Genomic DNA, 20,786 nt, shown 5'->3' with positions numbered 1-20,786 from the left:
TCCAACTCAGTCTGAAGGTGAGCAGTTTACTTCTGAAGGTTTAGAGATTCTACCTATAGCTTATTGTTGAAACAGACAAATTTTTTGGTCTCTTTCTTCACCTTTGATTTTAAAAAATTCTTCTTCTTTAGTTCACAGTGTCATAGAAGTGTAAAATAAGACTGATAGAAACCACTCTAAAACATAAAAAATTCAATAATGTTGTCACAACCCCTAATACAGTACGATTCTTATTTATTTACTAGCATCCAGAATAGATACATGTTCTGTACATATTAAATTGTTCAAGTATATCTAGAGCGGTGCCTGTGAAAGTGGGGATACGTGCATTTTTAAACACAACAATCTGTTGAAGAATATGCGAAAGGGACCAATCCTATATAAATACAGAGAAAACCAACGTTAGACAAATATGCTTTGGCTTTCAGCCTTAAGGGCTGAGCATGTCTGCGGAGCCTGGAAGATCACGTCCGCGGGAGGACTTCCTTACCTTGGGAGCAACATGAAATTAAGCCTGTCAGCCCTGTCCCTCTCTGCCTTGTACAGCTGTGTCCTTTCTTCCACCAGATGTTCCAGGTTTCGGGAATACAGCTGCAGACGTCGGATCAAGGTATCCATGTAAGTTTCATTTTTTTGGTCATGGAAAAGGCTGTAGGTAGTGATAGATGAAGAGGTCTCCATATTATCAAGAAAACATGAACATCCATTAAAACAATGGGCAAATATCATAAGTAGGTAATTAAACTAAGAAAGAATAAAAATGACCAACAAATGTAGCAAAAATTTTTAACCTGAGGAAGGATCAAAGAAATAGAAATAACATTTAAAAAAAAGAAAAACAAATGTGAGCACAATGGTAATCAATGTAGGTAAGACGGAAGAAAAATATACATTACAGCCTTTCTGGAGGGAAATCTGGTAAAATGTGTCATAAGCTTTAAGAATGCTTATGCCGATCGGCCCATCAACCCTACTTCTAAGAATTATCTGAAGGAAACAATCATGCACGTGCTGAAAGTTAACTACAAAGAAAGCCACAGTATTCTTCACAAGCAAACATTTAAAAATAACCTAAATGTGTAACAAAAAGTGATTAAAATATGAAACGATGGAATATGAATGTATCATTAAACACAAATTAGAATCGTGGTACACACAAAGACGCTACCTCTATATTATTAAGTGAAAACAGCCAGTTTATAAAACAGCAAAAATTATCATCCCATGTTTAATTTTTGAAAACTGGTGGTCATCTATTAAAAACCAGGTGATGTTTTTACTTTCTTGTTTGCTTATTCATATTTTCTAAAATTTTAAAAAGGAGCAACTTGCAATAAAGGGGAATATAAGAAAAGGACCAAGAAAAGTAAAGCTGAGCCTTATATAGTATCTCCTCAGACAGAATCAGGGTCCTAGAGCAAAAGCCCTAACTCTGGAGTATTTTGTTAGATCAAGACAACTTAGATGAGATGGCAGCTTCTCGTGACCCTGTGATATGCCTAGGTGCAGAGCCCAGTCGGGAGGCACACTGAGTCCCACACAGCTGTTGTGAAGGGATGAATAGATGATACCATTTCATTATCACAACAATGATCACAAGTTGCCATTTCTGTACTCAAAAAGATGGACTACATCATAATCCCCTTGGTGTGGGGCGGGATGTTTGTTAAAAATTGAGTACTTTTCTGAGTCCTATCACAGACCTATATGACTGCAAACTGCCAGGTTTGGGATTAAGAGAAATATTTAACAAGGTCCCTAGGAGATTCTTACCGGAAACCATTATGGAGTCTAGTTGGGTAGAAAGAGTGAGGGAGCAGGTGTAAGAGATGGATTATCTTATTTCATGATGAATTGATTCAATAAAAACAGTTTCCTCAACCTTGGCTGTGTATTTTAATCACTTGAGGAGCTTATTTAAACTCCTGATGCCAGCCTGCACCCAGATCAATTACACCAGACTCTCTAGGGTAGGATTCTGGCATCAGTAGTTTAAAAATCTCCCCAGGTGATTTCAGTGTACAGCCAAGTTGAGAACCACCATATTAAAGGCTAAATATCAGGGGCCTAGTTTTATCTTCACAAGCTTACATTTCATCTGTCACACACACAATCTCATCTGCTCTTAGTAACAGGTCTGGGAAGGAATGAAAATAATAAATCATTTATTATTTCCTGCTCCCTTTCCACATATGATGGTTTAGATCAAACAATCAATGGTCACACTTTCATTGTCTTCACTCTACCCCACCTCAGTCCTGGGCTTTATTAAATTAGCTTCACTAAGTATCTGTGTCTTTGAATTGATGAGAACTACAGAAAGAGCTGGAAGAAACTGCAGAAATCATCTTTTTCATTCCAATTTTACCAGCAACAAAATTGATACCCAGTTCGGGTGTTTTGCCCAATGTCCCACAACTAGCTATTATTAGATCCTAGCCTAGAAACTAGATCTCCTAACTCTTACCTCAGAGCTATTTTTCCCACCCTGCACCCTAACCGAAAACATGGGAAATCTAAAGTTCAGTCTTACTGGATAACTGTATGTTACTTTTTTTGATCCTGAATTATAATCCGATTCATGGCTCAAGTGCTTAAGGCCGAAGTTGCTGATCTTAAGATTTTAAAACTGTAAGAAACTTTTTGATCTTCAGAATTATCCAGGGTTTTGTGCAGATTTGTACTAGACTTCTAAATCCTAATTACCTGCAGAAGGGTCAGGGAACTATATTTTTAACAGATCAGTCAGAATTGATTTTCGAATCAGGCAAGTTTTGCCCTTGCGTATAATACTTAACGTTTCAAGTGATTATTCCCCCAAGAAAATGGTCTGTTCATCTCCATACCATTTTAATTTTTTGGAGACAGGTATTGTAGTCTGTGAGCTTTCATTAGAAAAGACATTCTCATACTTAGCTGCCACAGAATGTCAGCTATTATTAGAAAAATCTGAAATTAGAAGGGAAAAGTAAAAATTTCAGCCCTACCCAAATATCTTGGCCAGTGTATTCTCGATTTTCTTGAAGTCTGGCCTCTTTTCTGGATCTTCCTCCCAGCAGTTTTTGACAAGCAGATAGACCTGGAAGAAGAGGTGGAAGTGAAGTAAGTTGGAAGGAGAAAGACAAATACCATATGATATCACTTATAGGTAGAATCTAAAATACGGCACAAATGAACCTATCTACAAAACAGAAACAGACTCATAGACATAGAGATCAGACTTGTGGTTGCCAAGGGGAGGGGGGAGGGAGTGGGATGGACTGGGAGTGTAGGGTTAGTAGATGCAAACAATTACATTTAGAATGGATAAACTACAAGGTCCTAGTGTACAGCCCAGGGAACTTTATTCAGTATCCTGTGATAAACCATCAACCCTTCCCTTCGATCCTAAACCAAGGAAAACGGAGATACTGATTTAGACCAGGTGGGGTTGATGGGAGAGACAAAATGCTTCACGGACGGACGTTTGCAGGCTTTGTTTGCAGGCTTTGTGCCCAGGACGAGCTGGGCTCTGTGAGTACGAGGCAAGTGACTCTAAATGAGTGAGGCTCTATGACGTTAGTTTTCAACCATGCCTGACCGTGGAATCGCCTGGGGAGCGTTCACAAAACTTCTTATGATTTTGGGAGATTCTGAATTAACTGGTTTGGGAAGGGGCCTTGTTAGGGTTCTCAGATATAGCAAATAGAAATACAGGACACCCAGTTAAACTTGAATTTCAGATAAACAACGAATAGTTTCTTTAGCATAAGTATGTCCCAGATGTTGCATGGCCAAAGGACACTAATCTATACATTTTTAAGTTCCACAGGTGATGCGATGCCCAGCTGCGGTGAAGAGAAGCGAGGAAGGGGAGGTACGGAGGGAGAGGGAGACATGAGGAAGCCCGTGAAACCATCTTTCGTTTGATACCACTTGTTTGCAGCTTTTGTGGGATCAAAAAGCATGGTGAAAACCATTTGTTTTAAATAATAAAGTTTGTTCTTCACTCTGACCCCAAACAGGATCACAAATGGTACTAGATACAGTCCCTACCTGTGTTCTTTTGCCTTAACGAGAGTCCCTGGGGAGGGACAGGACCACGGTATGGAACCGTGGTTGCCTGTACTCACCACTAGGTGACGCTCCTGCCTGGGAAAACGATCTGCTGGCTTATGCCTTAGCAAAGAAGGGACAGAAGAAGCACTGACAAATGGACGATCTGCTGGCTTATGCCTTAGCAAAGAAGGGACAGAAGAAGCACTGACAAATGGGCTGATACGGCACCGCCCGTGAAACAGCAGATGCTCTTCAGGCATTTCCAAGTCTTGGAGTTTTGGGCCTGTATTCTGTTGGAACCAGCTACTAGATAATGCAGTCGAATTCCTCATATCCGATTCCAGAACCATCCAGCCACACGAGTGAACTGATGAGGAGGATGCTTTGGTGAAAGAGGCTGTAGACGACATGTGGATACACTCAGGCTAGAAAGGAGGGTTTGAGAAGAGAGATGCTGATGTGTGGGGAGGAATCCCAGGATCCAGAAAAGCAGGAGGAAAGGAAGGCATGAGGAGAAGCAAGGATAGAAGCAGATGTACCTCAGAACCCTGGGTACAACCTGCCTTTAATGCTGCAAAAGAGAGAGAGAAGTAAAAATGGCCCATTCATGCCCAGCAGAGTCTGGCCATAACCGCATCTGGCAGGTTGCTTGCAAATTAAAGCAAAATATTTTTATCTTTATCCTGCAAGGAACAAAAGTTTAAAAAAAATTTTTAACGACCATAAATATATGTATATATTTTGGCGGTACGTGGGCCTCTCACTGCTGTGGCCTCTCCCGTTGCGGAGTACAGGCTCCGGACGCGCAGGCTCAGCGGCCATGGCTCACGGGCACAGCCGCTCCGCGGCATGTGGGATCTTCCCGGACCGGGGCATGAACCCGTGTCCCCTGCATTGGCAGGCGGACTCTCAACCACTGCACCACCAGGGAAGCCCCCCGACCATAAATATTTTTTAAACATTTACTTACCATCTTCTGGATTATAAAAGCTCAGATAAAATTCTAAAAAAAAAATGAGAATTTTTTTTCCCACAGCCCTTAAAGGCCTCTGTGAGGGATTACAAAAAAATTAAGCAGATACAGAGGAAATCTCCATTTTCTTCAGGGGAAGGATAGAAATAGTGAAAGTACATTTCTCTATTGTTTCTAGATGTTGGCATATTTATTTTTTAACCAGAAGGTAGTATTTATGAGCTTAATATGGGTATCACATGGAATCTTGCTCTTTTAGCTCCTAAAAATCGAGAATGTAATGTGTACTTGAGTTCCTTCCTGAGTTGAGAGTATGGTAGGCTGATAGCGGCTCTCAAGGGTGTGTCCCAACCCCTGGAACCAGTTACCTTATTTGGAAAAAGGGTCTTTGCAGATGTGATTAAGTGAAGGGTCTTGCATGGGGAGATAATCTGGATTATTTTGATGGTCCTGAGTGTAATCACATGTATCCTTATATAGGAGGGAAGTAGAGGGAGATTAGACAGACAGAAGAGGAGAATGTGGCCTGGAAGCAGAGATTAGAGCATTGTGGCCACAAGCCAAGGAATGTCAGTAGCCACCAGAAGCTCCTGGAAGGAGCAAGGAATGGATTCTCCCCTAGAACCTCTGGAAGAAGCATGACCTTCTGGCAACTCATTTCACACTTCTGGCCTCCAGAACTGTAAGCGTATACATTTCTGTTGTGTTAATCCACCAAGTCTGTGGTCCTCTTGCAGAGGCCCAGGAAAACTCCATGCAGGGAGATATACTCACTTCCAGCTCTTTTTCCTCTGCTGTTTCCAGGAACAGATCAGGGCGGAAGGGTTTCACTCCGTTGGAATACTCCACTCTGAAAATCTTCTCTAGTGGGGTAGGAAGAATTCAAATTACAAGAAAGAATGCAGCGTGAAGGAATTTTAGCAGCAGCCTCCAGACTCTGGATTGGTTCACCGTGCCTGGGTGGGTACCCAGTGGGAGCGTGGCAGAGCCTAGGCCAGCACTTGACAGACAGATGTGAATGAATGGATGATCCACCAGGCGAAGGGGTCTCATGCCCCCTTACACCCAGGAGATTACCTTAAGTTAAGGCTACTAACCCTTTAAAACTTAACTCAGAGACCGCTGTCTTAGGGAGGCTTCCTCTGACCAAGACCCTAACTTGTCCTCCCTATATCCCTTAGCCACCTCCATCCCCCAGACAGGTAAGAGCTGGCACGTAGTAAGTGCTCAGTAAAGCGAGGACTGGATGAACGGAAGGAGACGTTTCCTCCCTGAGAGGACATATGACAAAACCATAGATCTGCTCTTAGTAAGAAGTAAAATATGTGTTGTCCCGCTAGAGTGATCTAGTTCAGGTGTGAAGCAGACACACGTCTCTTACTGGAATCAGAAGGAAAGCAAGAAATTGTAAGGCGAGATTCTCTAACTCACAAAATTGCGGTAGTGGCAGCTGGCAGTGGTATATTGGCCTATGCTTTTCAGAGCCCTCTAACGTTCATACTGTCCCTGAATTCCTCCAACTACCCCGTGGAGTGCGGAGGGTAGATGTGATATTGTTTTCGCAGATGAGGGACTGAGATGTGGTCACAGAAACCTCGGGGTCTCAGTCAGCCTAGAATTCCTGCTGGGTCCCAGGGAAGGCCCCCGAAGGGTCAGACTCTCACCCTTCTGGTCCCGACAGCTGAGCGTGTAGAAGGTTTCTCTCCGCAGGATGATCTCCTGGGCGATGATCCCATAGCTGTACACGTCTCCTTTCTGCGAGATGTTGGCTTGGCGCAGGTGCTCCGGGGCAGTCCACAGGTCTGTGCGTTCAGCATTGAGATCGCGAGGTTGAGGCAGGGGTGAGCGGCCCAGAGGTCCCCGACTTGCTTTTATTTTTAAGTCCCTCTACCATACTGATGCTAGTGATGGGGCAGAACACACACTTGCCTTCCAAGCTGACTAGGTAATGCCAGGATTTGGGTGAGGAGATATGGCAACGCCTTCCCTAAAACTGCCTGGATCACAGTTCTGAAAACCCTCAAGGTCTACCTAGACCAGAACCTGGGGTATAGGAAGCGCTCAGTAAATATTTGTGGGGTGAAGGCAGTAGAATGTAAGAGGCTGAGGATTTAATAGCTTACGGAACATATGGCAAAAACCTATGAAAGCCTCTATAAATATTTTAAAACTGTATATTTATATATTTTATGTAATATATAACATTATAAATACATATATTGATGTTTCCTAAAAGAAAATAAAGACAGAACATTTGAACAAAGAGACCATCACTGATATTTTCTGCGTGTGACATACCAGCAGTCATGAAGTCAGCTATTATCCACAGATGTGTTTTCTTTGGTGCTCACAGTATTATTTAAAAAAAGAATGCACACGCTTTACTCACGTTTTACTAGTGTGCCTGCTATTCCTAGTGCTTTCCATCAAGTCTACTTCACACGAGTGAAGCACTCCTGTGTCCTGTGTTTGGCTCCTATAGACACTTGGGTTTTGGACCGCTATCACATATCTTATGTATAATAATGAGGGCGTACAATTAATTATCCTCCAACATCCCTTGGAGGTTTTCCAGGATCACCTAGCTCCTTGCAGACTTTTTGAGATTTCTACCTTCAGCATTTTCAATTAAATAAACCTATAGATTCATGTGTTTTCAGTACGGTGATATGCTTAAGATGAAGCACGCTTTCCTCATTTAGTTTTCCATCCAACTGTTCACTGCCTTTTTGAATTTGTGTCTTGTGAATTCATGTGGCTTGTGATTCATGAACGACTGATCCTAATGGTTAAACTTGTGGGAAGGGAACTAAATCTACTTATGCTAAAATTTCCGATAACCGACCCCACAGATAGGTAGGTATAACTGGATGATGTCCAGAAGGATAGGATTTGGCCTGCAGTTCATCTGATGCTGTGTCAAGGTGAGTCATTTCATGAAGGTGAGTCATTTCATTAAAGAGATTTGCTCACTCCGTGATGAGCACTGCTTGGCACACAGTAGGTCCTCAACAAGCACTTACTAGATTGAGTCCAATGTCCTAGCATCCTTGACATGACTGAAGAAGTGGGGGGCAGAACTCTAATTTTTCCTCCATTAAGGGAAAACTAGAGGATTCCAAAGTAGAATTAGAGGTAGAATTTAGTTTTTGGATCCAGGTAGTATTTTGAGGCATATATGAGTCCTAGCCTTCTGAGGCTGTTTAACCCAGAATTCTAGTAAAGAACAGGTGAATGTTCAACATGAAAAGCCCTTTATACTTTACAAATCACTTTTTTGTGTGTTACTTTTTTGACCCTCATCACAATCCTGAAAGGGATAAGTATGAATATGTTTTACTGATAAGACTTTTTTCTTATCATCATCATTTCTTATCATTATCACAGATAAATGAATGAAGTCTAGAATGGGGAAACGGGTCCTCAGCCTTGTACTCTATCTTCTTGGGCAAACCTCTTAACCTCTCTGAGCTTCAATTCTGTCTTCTACAAATGAAGAGGGTTCGATCAGACGATTTCTAAGATCTCTTACTGCTCTAACTTCTGTATTTTTTCACGCAGTCCTGCTTCCACAAGCCAATAACTTCTTTATGACTTCTCCCTGATATCAAGGGACACACAGATGAAGGAAATCCACAGAGGAGATTTGTTCAACTCCACAAGCATGCACTGAACACTGAGAAGGGGGTAGTGCTGGAGAATGACCCAGCTGATGCCTCTTACAACTCCAAGTGTTTATTTTCTGATCAGTATCACCATTTCCTGAGCACCTTAAATGGACTTGTGAGAAAAAAAAATTTTTTTAAGTGGGAAACTAGTAAAAATTTCATTCACGACAGACCTTTTCTTGGAGGTAAAATGGAATTGCAGCCAAAGTCAGTTATCTTCACCACCATCCTACTATCCACCACGCAGTTGGTGGATTTCAGACGACCGTGGACTTCTGTCTTACTGGAATGCAGATATGACATCCCCTGTAGTTTTTCAGATAACAGGAAAACAAAGAGATATGACACTTTTCAGCAGCTCCATTATTTTAAGGAAAGAAATGACGTTTTGAAATTATTTTGGCATGCAGATAGAATCACCATCAAATTTTAAATTTAATTCCATTAAGTTTAACTTTCAAAATGTTGTTAAAGCCCCAATATTTGCCTAAGCACTGCATCTAGTTTTGGAGTCTATTTAGGTGACACAGTAAAAGGCAATTGTCTAAAGACTCTGTTTAGTAGTTGTATATAATATGAAGCAAAGACTGGTCCTATTTTTTTAAAGCGTTTCTGCTTACCACTTATTCTGTGACTGAGTATGTCCCTAGTCCTCTGTTACCTCAATGAAAAAATATGAATAAGGCCTTGCCTTCCTGAAGGGAGGGGTGAGGCTAGATTACTTCCTAAAGTCTAAACGGTTTCATTCTATTTTGAAATAGAATGTTTCATTCTGTTTTGAAAGAGGAAGCCCTTTTTGAGCTGATGTGCTTCCCCCTGGTGGCCAGAGGTGGTATCGCAGAAACTGGTGTTCGGCCTTGATCCCAGGGATGAAATGTACCAAATAAGGTATTGTGTCACATTTTTTCCAACTGATTCTGATCCTATGTGACTTTCAAGTGATTTAAGACTGTATCACATAGCTTACTCTCGGGACTCGCTTTTCTTCATTCTTGAATGGGGCCCTAGTTACTGGTATCCACTTCCTTTTCATAGCACATCTGGGAAATATACATGTCCAGATTTATTATTGCCTCATGCAAGACGAATGCCTGCCCTTAATATTTTCTCTTATGAAGATGAGGATTCAGTCATCTTCTCTGAGACCTTACGTGATTTTTTTACTTCCAGAAAATCTGTGAAAATGTGTGCCCCAAGCCCAGTGTAGAAAGAATTTAATAATAAAAATAATAATGGCCAACATATATTGAATACCTGCTTGTCAAGTCTTATTCAGAGCACATGCATTGTTTCATAAAATCCTCACGACAACCCTATGACATAGGTACTATTTTTATTATCATTTTACAGATGAAGAGACCAATGCAATAGCTTGCTAGATCTGTTTTCCCAGATTTAACTTTCATAAACGTCTTTTGTGTTTGTGGGTCTCTTACCTTAGCAATGTCATACAAGACAGAGATCTTAAACTCCCAATCCATGAATGTACCATCAGGATAGGAAATTGTGTCATTTAAAACTTCCTGAGCAGGAGAAAAAGAAGAAGATGAGTTGTCTGAAGGAGGCTATTGTGGAAAGACTCTTACAGGCAAATAATGACTTTCTGATCATGAGGCCTTGGGCTCAGGAACAAGTTGGAACTCCATTGTCCTGGTTTTCCTGAACATGTGTTTCTTTTCTCTCTGATTTAAGAAACATTAGGTGGTTCTTATCCCAAAGAGATGAGCAGGAGATGACCATAGATCCAACATACCACTTCTTCCACCAGGAGTAAAGGCAAGAGCAGGCACCTGCCAGGAGAGCTGGGTGGTGGGCTGAGACGCAGGCTCTGTCTCAGCAAAATTACCCTAGTGTTTTTCAACAAGGAATTGCTATTAGGATATTCCTTCATTAGGCTATGTTTTCACTTACATGATCAACTGTATCCATTGGCTTAATACCTCTAAGCGTTCCTTCTGTTTACTAAGTCCTCTGTTGTTAAGACAGAGCGCTTGGACTTTCACGGGAACTGTAGGACCTAGAATTTTGAACTCACAGTATTAACGTGATGATGGTTCTATCAAGATACAGGGTTTTAACTAAGCTGAAAACTATTCTTCACAGTAAAACTCTAAACAGCACCCTAACTGAGAACCTAACAATAGTTTCTCGTTTGGGGAAAAAGCTCAGTTTTAACTCAGGTACTGTACCAACAGTTTCCAACAGAGAGTCCAAAGCCATCAGTCATTTCAGATAAGGGGCTGTGGATAGCAGGCCAAGTTAAGGGAGAGGAGTTCTGAGCAGACAGACCCTAAGTAACTCTTTCCTTGAGCACCGACATTTTTTGCGTTTTTATTTGTTTACTATCTCTTCTCCTTACGAAAATGTCAGTTTCTGTGATAATCTTCATCTACTGGTGTATCTGCAACATCTAGTAAGTGTCTGGCACAGAACAGATGTTCGATAAATGTTTGCTGCATGAATGAATCAACTGTTCCTAAACAAGGTTAGCCAAGGTTGCTGTATATATTTTTTTAATTAATTAATTTTTGGGCTGCGTTGGGTCTTCGTTGCCGCGTGCGGGCTCTCTCTAGTTGCGGCGAACTCTTCATCGTGGTGCGTGCGCTCCTCATTGCGGTGGCTTCTCTGGCTGCGGTGCGCAGGCTCTGGGCGCACGGGCTTCGGTAGTTGTGGCGCGCGGGCTCAGTAGTTGTGGCTTGCGGGCTCTAGAGTGCAGGCTCAGTAGTTGTGGCGCACGGGCTTAGTTGCTCCGCGGCATGTGCGATCTTCCTGGACCAGGGATCGAACCCATGTCCCCTGCATTGGCAGGTGGATTCTTAACCACTGTGCCACCAGGGAAGTCCCGGTTGCTGTATATTTATAAGATGGGAAGTATATTGTTTTTACTCTGTCTAGGGAGAGACTTTCTCATTTGTTTCCCCATAAAAGTAGTCTTCTGATGGGATTTGCCATGGGTTGAAGCCTAAAGGAATTACATCAGGGAGGGGAATGTACTTTGCAAAGGCACAGCCTTTGCTTTGAGGTTCACGATACAAAGGAGTGGATAAGTTTCCTGTAGAAGCTTCTGTGTGGTCTGCTCCCAGCATGAGTCAGCAATGCCAGATGGGGGGTCCAGGACCACTCAGGTAATTGAAGTTTCCCACCATAGGGTAGAGAGCCAAAAACACTACGTATATGATATTTAAATGTTGGCTGGGCATTTTAGGGATTAAAAGACGGTGTGAAACCCTTTGACCAGGCTCTGTTAATTGGAAATTTCTGTTGCACTGAAATCAAATGAATCAGATATGGTCTAGCCTTTGTATGGAAAACACTGAATTTTGAAAGACCTGAAATTGTTATTATTAGAAATGTGTTTATTTTATTTTATCAGCAGCAATTTAAACGATCACTTTCAGCATCAATTAAAATGATCATATGGTCTTTCTCCAAAAACCTTCTGATATGATGCATTAGAGTAATATTTTTTCCATTCGTAGAATTAACCGTATCTAGCTGTATTACACTTTTCGTATACAACTGGCTTAGTTACCAGTACTTTATCTATAATTTTTCATTTACATTCATAAATGTAATTAGCCTTTAATCACATTTAAGTATCAACTTTATGCTAGCCTTGTTGAATGTTAAATGAATTTAGAGGATGTTCATGTTTTTTGTTTAACTTTAGAACAGTATTTACATAGATGTTGAGAATTATTCATTGAAATTTAGAAAAATTAAGCTGAGTCTGGTTTTCTTTGTAATGGGAGTGTTAATTTCTTCTATTGTTACTGACTTCCGTAAGTTTTTACTTTGAGTCAAGTTTTCATGATTATATTGTTTCTGAAGTTTTTCCTTTTTTTTAAGATTTTTTAAACTTAATAGGCATGACATTCTTTCATAATTGAAAGCATCTTTTTCATAGCTTTATTTTTTTTAATTTTCACTTTTGTGTATTTTTATGTTTGTTTTAGAGACTTAATTAGAAGTATGAGAAGCTTGTATGTTTTGTAGTTTTTTTAAAAATAAACAACGCATGAATGCACTTTAAAAATTTACCAGTTTTTATAGTAATTGAATTGTGAAGGTTTCCTGCCCTTAGGCCATAGTTATTCTTCTAAATTTTGCATTGAATACTTAGATTATTTTAAGAGAGAATAGCATTTAGGGATATAATTGTTTTCTTTGAAGACAGATTTGAGTTTATGCCATACATACATTTTTAAAGCTACATTCTTTTTTTTTCTCTTTTGGCCACGCTGCGTGCGGCATGCAGGATCCTAGTTCAGGATCCAACTTGGGCCGCCTGCAGTGGAATTGCGCAGTCCTAACCACTGGATTGTCAGGCAACTCCCTCTTGTGTTCTTTTTTTTTTTTTTTAATTGAAGCTTATTGAACAAAAATATTTAAGTTATTAGTTCAGCACTTTTTATTACCTTAAAATTTTATTGAATTATGAATGTTTGGACCTCTTTGAAGCTGCTGCTGCCCCCAATATTAGTATTCTGGCTTTGTTGGGGAAAACATTGAGGTTTTAAAGAGATACTAGGTCGGAAAGGAGCCCATAGGTAGGGTGACCACAATTCCTGGTTTGCTTGGGGCCAGTTGCAGTTTATGTCTGCTGTTAACACATAATTATTTTGGTACCCCCTTTCATTCTCAAAGGATCCTGAGAATGAAATTATATGGTCACCCTACCCAAAGGTATTTAAAAGGCTGAAAGCTCTTGGAACATATGCCTAGAAAGTGCTCAAGGTGAGCAGCAAATATTTCGATGCCCTTTGAAGCAACTGTCCTGGTTTCCTTCCTGCCCCTCCCCTTTTCCTCGACACCTGACTTTGTTTTTTGTATGAATGCTTCTGTGTGTGCCTGCCCTTCTGAGCTAGCCAATGATTTGATATTCTTAGCTCGATAGTTGGTTCTTCCCAAGAACTTGCCTCAGTCCTGTCTTTCTTTTTCTGCTTTGGACTTGTTCAGCCAGAATTCCTGACCCCATCTGGCAACTCCTGGGTCATCCTCAATCCTTCCCAAGGGAGACAATGGTAGGATTTAGACAGCAGAACTAGGACTTATGAACAAGCCTCCTTGCTATCGTAATGACCATCCAGTTTCCTTTTAATACAAAAGCAAGTACACCAGTAAAATAAAATGAATCAAGAGGTAATCACTATTCCACATCTGTTCTTTGTTTTCTCAAGTCTACACTCCTGAATATTTTTTAGCTAGTTTTCTTATAAAGATATAATATGGATGATTGACAAAATCTGAATGATCTAGTTTGACAAGCATATGGGCCCATACACTTTTCCTGATAACTCTCTGATATTATCTCACTGAGTGAGCCTTTAAAATTGCTACTAAATATTCTTTTTTGCATATGGTTGGCTAGTTAGGGAATTGGAAACGATCCTGGTTCCTTACCCGGAGGGATCCTCTCTCGCAGTACTCAGTCACCCCAAAGATCATGGAATCAAGCTTCACCGTGCCGTAGAACTTGGTTAGGTTGTAATAGTCAATCTGAAGCAACTAAGATAAAACATGTTTATTTACAAAGCAAGTCAGCCAGAAAGGAGCGCCTGAGTAAAAGCTAATATGTTAATAAAACATGTCGTGTCTCAGATCTCTGGGAAGATGTACTGCTCTTGATACAATGAAGTGTCAGTTCATTTCCTACTGCAGTTGGAATTACATCTTACCCCACAGCCTTTCTTTTGTCGGCAAGGGGACTTGAATACAAACCTTTGAGTACTCTCAAATCACATCAGGACCACCTTCTAGGACATGCCAACATGTTTTACACCATCAAACATCACTCTTCAACATATTTTGGTACAATTTTCAGCGAGTATGGTCACCCATTTCTTGGTCTGAGGGCTTGTCTGTCAGCATCCCCAGTAACACCTTGCTCCACCAGGGACCTCAACGCTTGGGGAACACGGGGTGAAGCTATTTCTCACTTAAAGGTTTTAAGGAAGGGATGCGTACCTTGTTCAATTCTATCTTCTGCTTCTCGGTGAAATTGCCATCGTTGTGCTTGAGATCCTTTAGAATCACTCGCTGCAAAGATCCATTGAATTAAGGAGATAATGTAGCATGACCACTCATAGGCATGTTATAATAATTTGCTCACGTGTCTATCTTTCCACAATACTGTAAGCGCTTGAGAGTGGTAACACTTTTATTGCTGTTTATATCCTTGGTAACTAGTGCCTGGGATATGGTAGGCTCAGATGGGAATGTTTCTTAAATATGACTAAATGAAAAGGAAGGAAGGAAGGAAGGAAGGAAGGAAGGGAGGGAGGAGGGAGGGAAGGAGGGAGGGAGGGAGGGAGGGAAAGAAGATACAAAACCCCCCTATGGGATTGTCATATTCCCACTGCAATGAGCTGAAATATATACAGGGTTGGCTGGACTGCTCTGAATCTCTTTAATTTTTCCTTTTCCTTCCTTCACTCCCTCCCTCTCAAAAATTCTATTTTTCCTTCAATATACTCATGACTTGTGAGTGTTGTAACCCTTGAAGCAGAGCCCTGCCCACCCCTGTGAAAGGCTCCAGGAACAGCCCTTGGGGTCAGCCCGGGCACCCCGGCCATTGCACTGGCAACATCAGAGCTGGGGCGACGATGAGTCAGAAGGCCCAGCACATACCCCTGATTGAGAGTTCAGAAGAGCAGAGGAGACTAGAGTCACCTTTTTGTCGTACTTGCACTGTCGTAGTCTCTGGATTGTATCACGTCTCTTGTCGTCATCGATCTGGCACAAGGAAAGGCCGATTATTCCAGAAGCTCCATATCTAGTCTCCCCCCACCCCCTGCCAGTGAAGGCTGAGAGGCTCTGCGGGTGGGCTGTATCTGTTGTAGTTGCTCACAGCACTCTGGGCGGGCTCAGAAAAGCTGTCATAATTGACTTGTGTTCCCCCTTATTCTCATGTTCTCCCTCCAAGGGCATCTTCCTTCCAAGTATCCGCCAGCTTAACCCTGGGTTTCCCTCCCTTCCTCCTGTGGCTTATTTCAGCCAGCGACTTCCTTTGCTTCCTTCTCTCTCAGTTCCCCCATCTACTGGGAGCCATTGCCTGTAGCTCCAGACAGACGCTCTTAGGGGAGCACGCTGTGCACGTGAGTTGCGAACTCATGCCTAAATGCCCAAGTGGCAACGCCAGTGAGGACGCTGTGCTGGGGCTTCAGAGGGCAGCCTCAGCAGCTCTGGGCTCAGCCTGGAGTTGCCAGATCATCTGATTTGTCAAAAGAAGCTTGTAATATGGATTTTCTATGCCATTCCAAGATGTTTGTATTTGGTAATTAATGTTTTAAAAAGTTAAATATGGAACAAAACGTAACACACACACACACACGCACGCACCTGCAGGCTAGTATGGCTCTTGGTCTGCCAGTCTGAAGGCAGAAAAAAGATTGAGAACTATTGCATCTTTCCACTTGGTTCTCATAAAAACCTGTGTATCATATTTGTTAAAACTTACCTCATAGGGACGTTTTGAAAATGTGAGTGAAATAAGTTATATCCAGTTCCAAGCACGATGCCCAGTACAATGCAGATTAATAAATGTCACTTGTCTCCCCTTCTCCTGTTTCTCATTTTATACACGAGGTACAAAAGGGTTACATGATACCACACGTGGCCTAAGAACACATGGAACCCAAGCATGACTTCTTGTCTAGTATTCCTTTCACCCTCTCAGGCCTCGATACGTCGTTTAAACCATCTGAGCCTCAGTCCCTTCCTTATCTGGGCAATCCTAACTCAGGGATACCTGGGAATCAACTGAGACAAACTTTGTGACATTTCCTTGCAAGCAAAGGCGTTTTATCCTCAAATGAGTCCTCTGCATCGTTACCATTTTTTCCTGTCTGCTGCTCTCCCCTGGGGCTTTGCTGACTTCTCTCCCTCTGGCTGCCTTGGTTTTCTGACCCTCTCTCTTCTAGCCCGGGATGCTTTCTTCATCATCTCGCCCCTTAGTCTTGCTTCCTTACCCAGAGCTCGAAGCACCGCCTGTCTGGCTGTGCGGCATTTTCCCCTCTTGCTGACTTTGCCGACGGAAGACCTCTCCATACGGCCAATTCCCAGCCGCCTGCTCCCTAGCTGGGCTGCTCCTCAGGGTGACAGCGACTCCCCAATGCTCTGAATCACTTCTAACCTTCCTCCTTCTTGGTTACTGTCCCCAAGACCTATTCCTTAGCCAACTGATGAATTAACTCATAAAAATTCTGTCATGCCTGACAAGGGGTAGATGGGGTATACTCCTAGGAGTATTTATATTTTAAGAAAACACGCAGAGACAGTGTTTTAGGCCCAACCCCAAAGAACAAGGTGCAATACTGGGGTTTTGAGGCAGTGGGGGAGGCTTGTGAGGAGTGGAGCCGTGGCTGGACGTGGCAGAGGTGAACCATGTGGGAGCCCATCCTCGTGTCACACCAGAGGCAGGGGACCACTCACTCCTTCTAAAGGTCTCCTCTCCCCTTCCCAGGGTACTGCTGGTAAGTCATTCAGGTCAATAAATTCTCTCTTTGAAAATCCAATAATCTGACGATTGTTTACCTTTTACTGTGAATGACCACAAGATCGATTTCATCCTGACACTTGCCTGAGACAGATTGGTCTTTTTTTTTAATTTTAGAAATATTTATTTGGTGAGTTAGTTGGTTAACTTTTTGGCCACACTGCACAGCATGCGGGATCTTAGTTCCCTGACCAAGGTTCGAACCTGTGCCCCTTGCAGTGGAAGCTCGGAGTCCTAACCACTGGACTGCTGGGCAAGTCCCTGGCCTTTGCCAACAGCACCTTTAGTTTTGTGGTTCAGGATGTAACAGGAGCATCACTTTCGAGCGTGGCGCACTTCTGGAGGATGGGAAGACCCAGTCCTTGCACAGCCGTGAGGGGACCTGAGGCACCAGAGTGCAGCGTGCAGGACTTGGGGTAGAATGCCAGGAGCTGGCGGAGAGGCTCCAAGCACAAACCTGACCCATGAAACAATTTTACTTTTGCTGATTCTAGGCAGGGAGGCACCCCAGGTCACACGGTCCTGTTGGCGTGGCCCTGCTCTGAGGGACCCTGCTCACTCCTTCACGTGGAGGTTCTGGAACTCCATCTCCTCTTGGTATACTTCGGTATAAAACCTCTGAAAAGGCTGTGGTGTACGGTGAATGTTAGGATCGTGGTCTCCACGGTTACACAGACCGGGTTCATGTTGTGGGCACGCTCCTGAATTTCTAGCCCTGTTGCCTCAAAGTGCTCGGGAACGATGAAACGGGTCAATGCCTCTGGCGCATAACAAGTGCTCAGGAAATGTTAGCTGTTACCATTTGTAGCAATCTGACTCCCTAGCTGTGTGTGACCCTGCCCTGCTTCTCAACCCTTTGCCCTTCAATTTCCTCATCGGCAAAATTATGATGATAAAGTTCATCTCATGAGGTCCCTGTGGGGAGCAGGTAAGACCACTTAGGTCCCGCATCAACCTCAGCGGATGGGAGGAGTTATCACGGGGCTGCTGCTGAGATTTCCTGGCTGAGGGAGAACGTGGGCAAATATCAGCAGAGACCTCTCTTGTCAGCAACGAGCAAGTAAGTCACAAGTCCTCAGTATAAGCAGAGTAGCTCCCCGAGGTTTAGAGGAGCTCAAATGCTCTACCCATTTCCGTATCCCTTCCATAAGAAATTCTCACTCTGTGCATTTCTCTTCTGGGTCAGATGCAAAGAATGAGTAACACACCGTATCTCAGCCTCCACCGAAGTGTTCATTGGTTCAAGTAGCTGACATTTAGTGCAATGAAGAGCCAAGGGAAAGACAGGAAGCTGAGAGCTAGAAAACATCTAAGTCTTGGATTCTGAAACAAATGATCCTGGCCTGGAACATTTCATACCGTGTACCAAAGTCTTGTCAAATCCCTGGCAAGTTGCACCAGCCCTTGCATTCACCAGGTAAGGGACACCTTACCTTTAGGCTAACATGGTTGGTCTCATTGGACTCCAGGGGAAAGATATTTTCAGGAGGAATGTGGAACCACTTTTTCTGACGAAGTGCATGGTCTCTCTTATATTTTCTGTGAAAGGAATAGAACCAGCCAATAGGTTTTTATTAGTATTCATGCCATTCGGTTTCTGAACACTAGGAGAAATCTAGAGCTATGATGCCCTCAGGTGGATACGCGGTGAGTACAGCTGGCCCAATGGTGTGACTCCATGTTCTCCAAACTGGTGAGTGCTGACCTTTTGTGGACCTGTAAGGATTTCTGATGGTCTTCTGTACTCTCTCTTTTTTTTTCTTTTTCATTTCACTTTCTCAGATCCTTCACTAAGGCAACCCTTTATTATAATAAAAAATTTGAACTGGGCTTCCCTGGTGGTGCAGTGGTTGAGAGTCCGCCTGCCGATGCAGGGGACATGGGTTCGTGCCCCAGTCCGGGAAGATCCCACATGCCGCGGAGCGGCTGGGCCCGTGAGCCATGGCCGCTGAGCCTGCGCGTCCGGAGCCTGTGTTCCGCAACGGGAGAGGCCACAACAGTGAGAGACCCGTGTACAGCAAAAAAAAAAAAAAAAAAAAAAAAAAAAATTTCAACTGATGTCACAGAAAGAGTGAGGCGAAAACAGAGGATACATCAGATTCCCAAATAAGCCAGTTCCTCTTTGGCATATGTGCCTTTTAAAAAATCCATTAAGAAAATAGAAAAGCACAGAGAAAAATGTAACAACATGTAACCCAACATTCAAAATGTCAAGAATTTGTGATTGTTTCCCCCAGAGAGTATAGACAAAGCAGCATTCTTGGGTTATAGGAATGCACGCTCACAACTTTACAGACATTGCCAAATTGCTTCCCAAAGCGGTTGCACCAATTTGCCCTCTCACTGTGAAAATTCCCGTTTCCTCCGTATTCTTAACAACATTTGGTATTGTTTAATTTTTTTCACCCTTAGGATGTATGTGAAATGGTGTTTGTTGCTTTGTATTTCATTTTCTTGATTATTAGAGAGATTAAATATCTTTTCAAATATTTTCTAGCTATTTTATAGAGTTGCCTATTCATAATTTTGCCCGTTTTTTCTACTGCATTGCCTTTGCCTTATTTATTTACATGAGTTCCTTATAAATTCTGCAAAACAAGTCTTTGGTCCTTTGATGCGTTGCAAATGCCTTCTTCTGGTTTATTGCTTTATTGAGCTTTGCTGTATAAAAAGTTTTGATTTTATTAAGGTCACGGTTATATTATTTTCTCTTTGACTTTTCTTTTTTATCTTGACTGAGAAGTATTTTCCTACTTGAGACATAAAGTCATTTTCTATTAATTTCTTCTGAGTTTGCTTTCTCACATTTAGGTCTGTAATCCATTTACCATCCATATGGAATGAACTTTATCTTTGTGTATTGTTTCAGGTAGGGCTTTCATTTCATTTTTTTCACATTGAGAGCCTACTGTTCCAACATCATTTCCCAACTGGCTCATAATGTTCCCATCATATGCCAAGTTCTCACGCTTCCTCGTGTCAGATTCTAGAATCTGTATTCTTTTCCATTGGCCTATTTGTCCCTGAGTTTGTCTTTGCTTGTGCTCATTTGACAGACTCCTACTCCCCTTCTCAAGGTCATTGATGATGACGTTGTGGATGTCCCCTAAGTAGAAATGATTATTCTCTTCCTATGCTACCATCTAACTCTGACTACTCCTCTATTAGATACATATAAAATAGTATATTATTGGCCAAAGGTTTTGGTCCTAAGACCTGGTGGCAAGTGGCGTGACTATTAGGGCCTTGAAGGCTCCCAGACTCTCATCTCTGCACTGCAGAAGACTCCTGGGACTCCACAGAGCCAACTGCCATTCATATTGAATTAGAGGATGCTATAAATCATTCACTACTTTTCTTGTATAGCTGTTGGAATGGAAAACTATAAGAATAACATCTGTCTTCCATATCTCCTCATGGACACAGTATTGCTCTCGCCATTAGGAAGCCCTATCTCTGCCTGCCCTGCTTAGAGAAAACGGAAAATGCCTGTTTCCACCTGTTACTGTTTCTTTCTTTGTGATTCATCCTATCTTAATCTGACGCCCATTTGGACTTGGTGTCTGAGGGACAATAGCCACATCTGTGGCCCTGCTATTGGCTGCCTTTA

General features: G+C 42.3%; 1 protein-coding gene across 2 annotated transcripts in view; it reads right to left on the bottom strand.

Annotated features, from left to right (window-relative positions):
- Window positions 1-20,786, bottom strand: part of GUCY2C (guanylate cyclase 2C) — a 69,166-nt gene that overhangs the window by 17,259 nt on the left and 31,121 nt on the right. For both annotated transcript variants that reach the window (XM_065886678.1, XM_065886679.1), the window contains 10 exons: window positions 18,610-18,715; window positions 15,352-15,414; window positions 14,647-14,718; window positions 14,083-14,187; window positions 10,116-10,202; window positions 8,853-8,985; window positions 6,676-6,813; window positions 5,786-5,874; window positions 2,988-3,079; window positions 491-649 (listed from right to left, as the gene is read on the bottom strand). In XM_065886678.1, coding sequence (XP_065742750.1) covers window positions 491-649; window positions 2,988-3,079; window positions 5,786-5,874; window positions 6,676-6,813; window positions 8,853-8,985; window positions 10,116-10,202; window positions 14,083-14,187; window positions 14,647-14,718; window positions 15,352-15,414; window positions 18,610-18,715 — 1,044 coding nt within the window. The remainder of the gene's footprint in view (window positions 1-490; window positions 650-2,987; window positions 3,080-5,785; window positions 5,875-6,675; window positions 6,814-8,852; window positions 8,986-10,115; window positions 10,203-14,082; window positions 14,188-14,646; window positions 14,719-15,351; window positions 15,415-18,609; window positions 18,716-20,786) is intronic.

Source organism: Phocoena phocoena, chromosome 11 (genome assembly GCF_963924675.1).
Source record: "Phocoena phocoena chromosome 11, mPhoPho1.1, whole genome shotgun sequence".
Lineage (NCBI taxonomy): Eukaryota > Metazoa > Chordata > Mammalia > Artiodactyla > Phocoenidae > Phocoena > Phocoena phocoena.
This window is presented reverse-complemented; position numbering and strand designations above follow the sequence as displayed.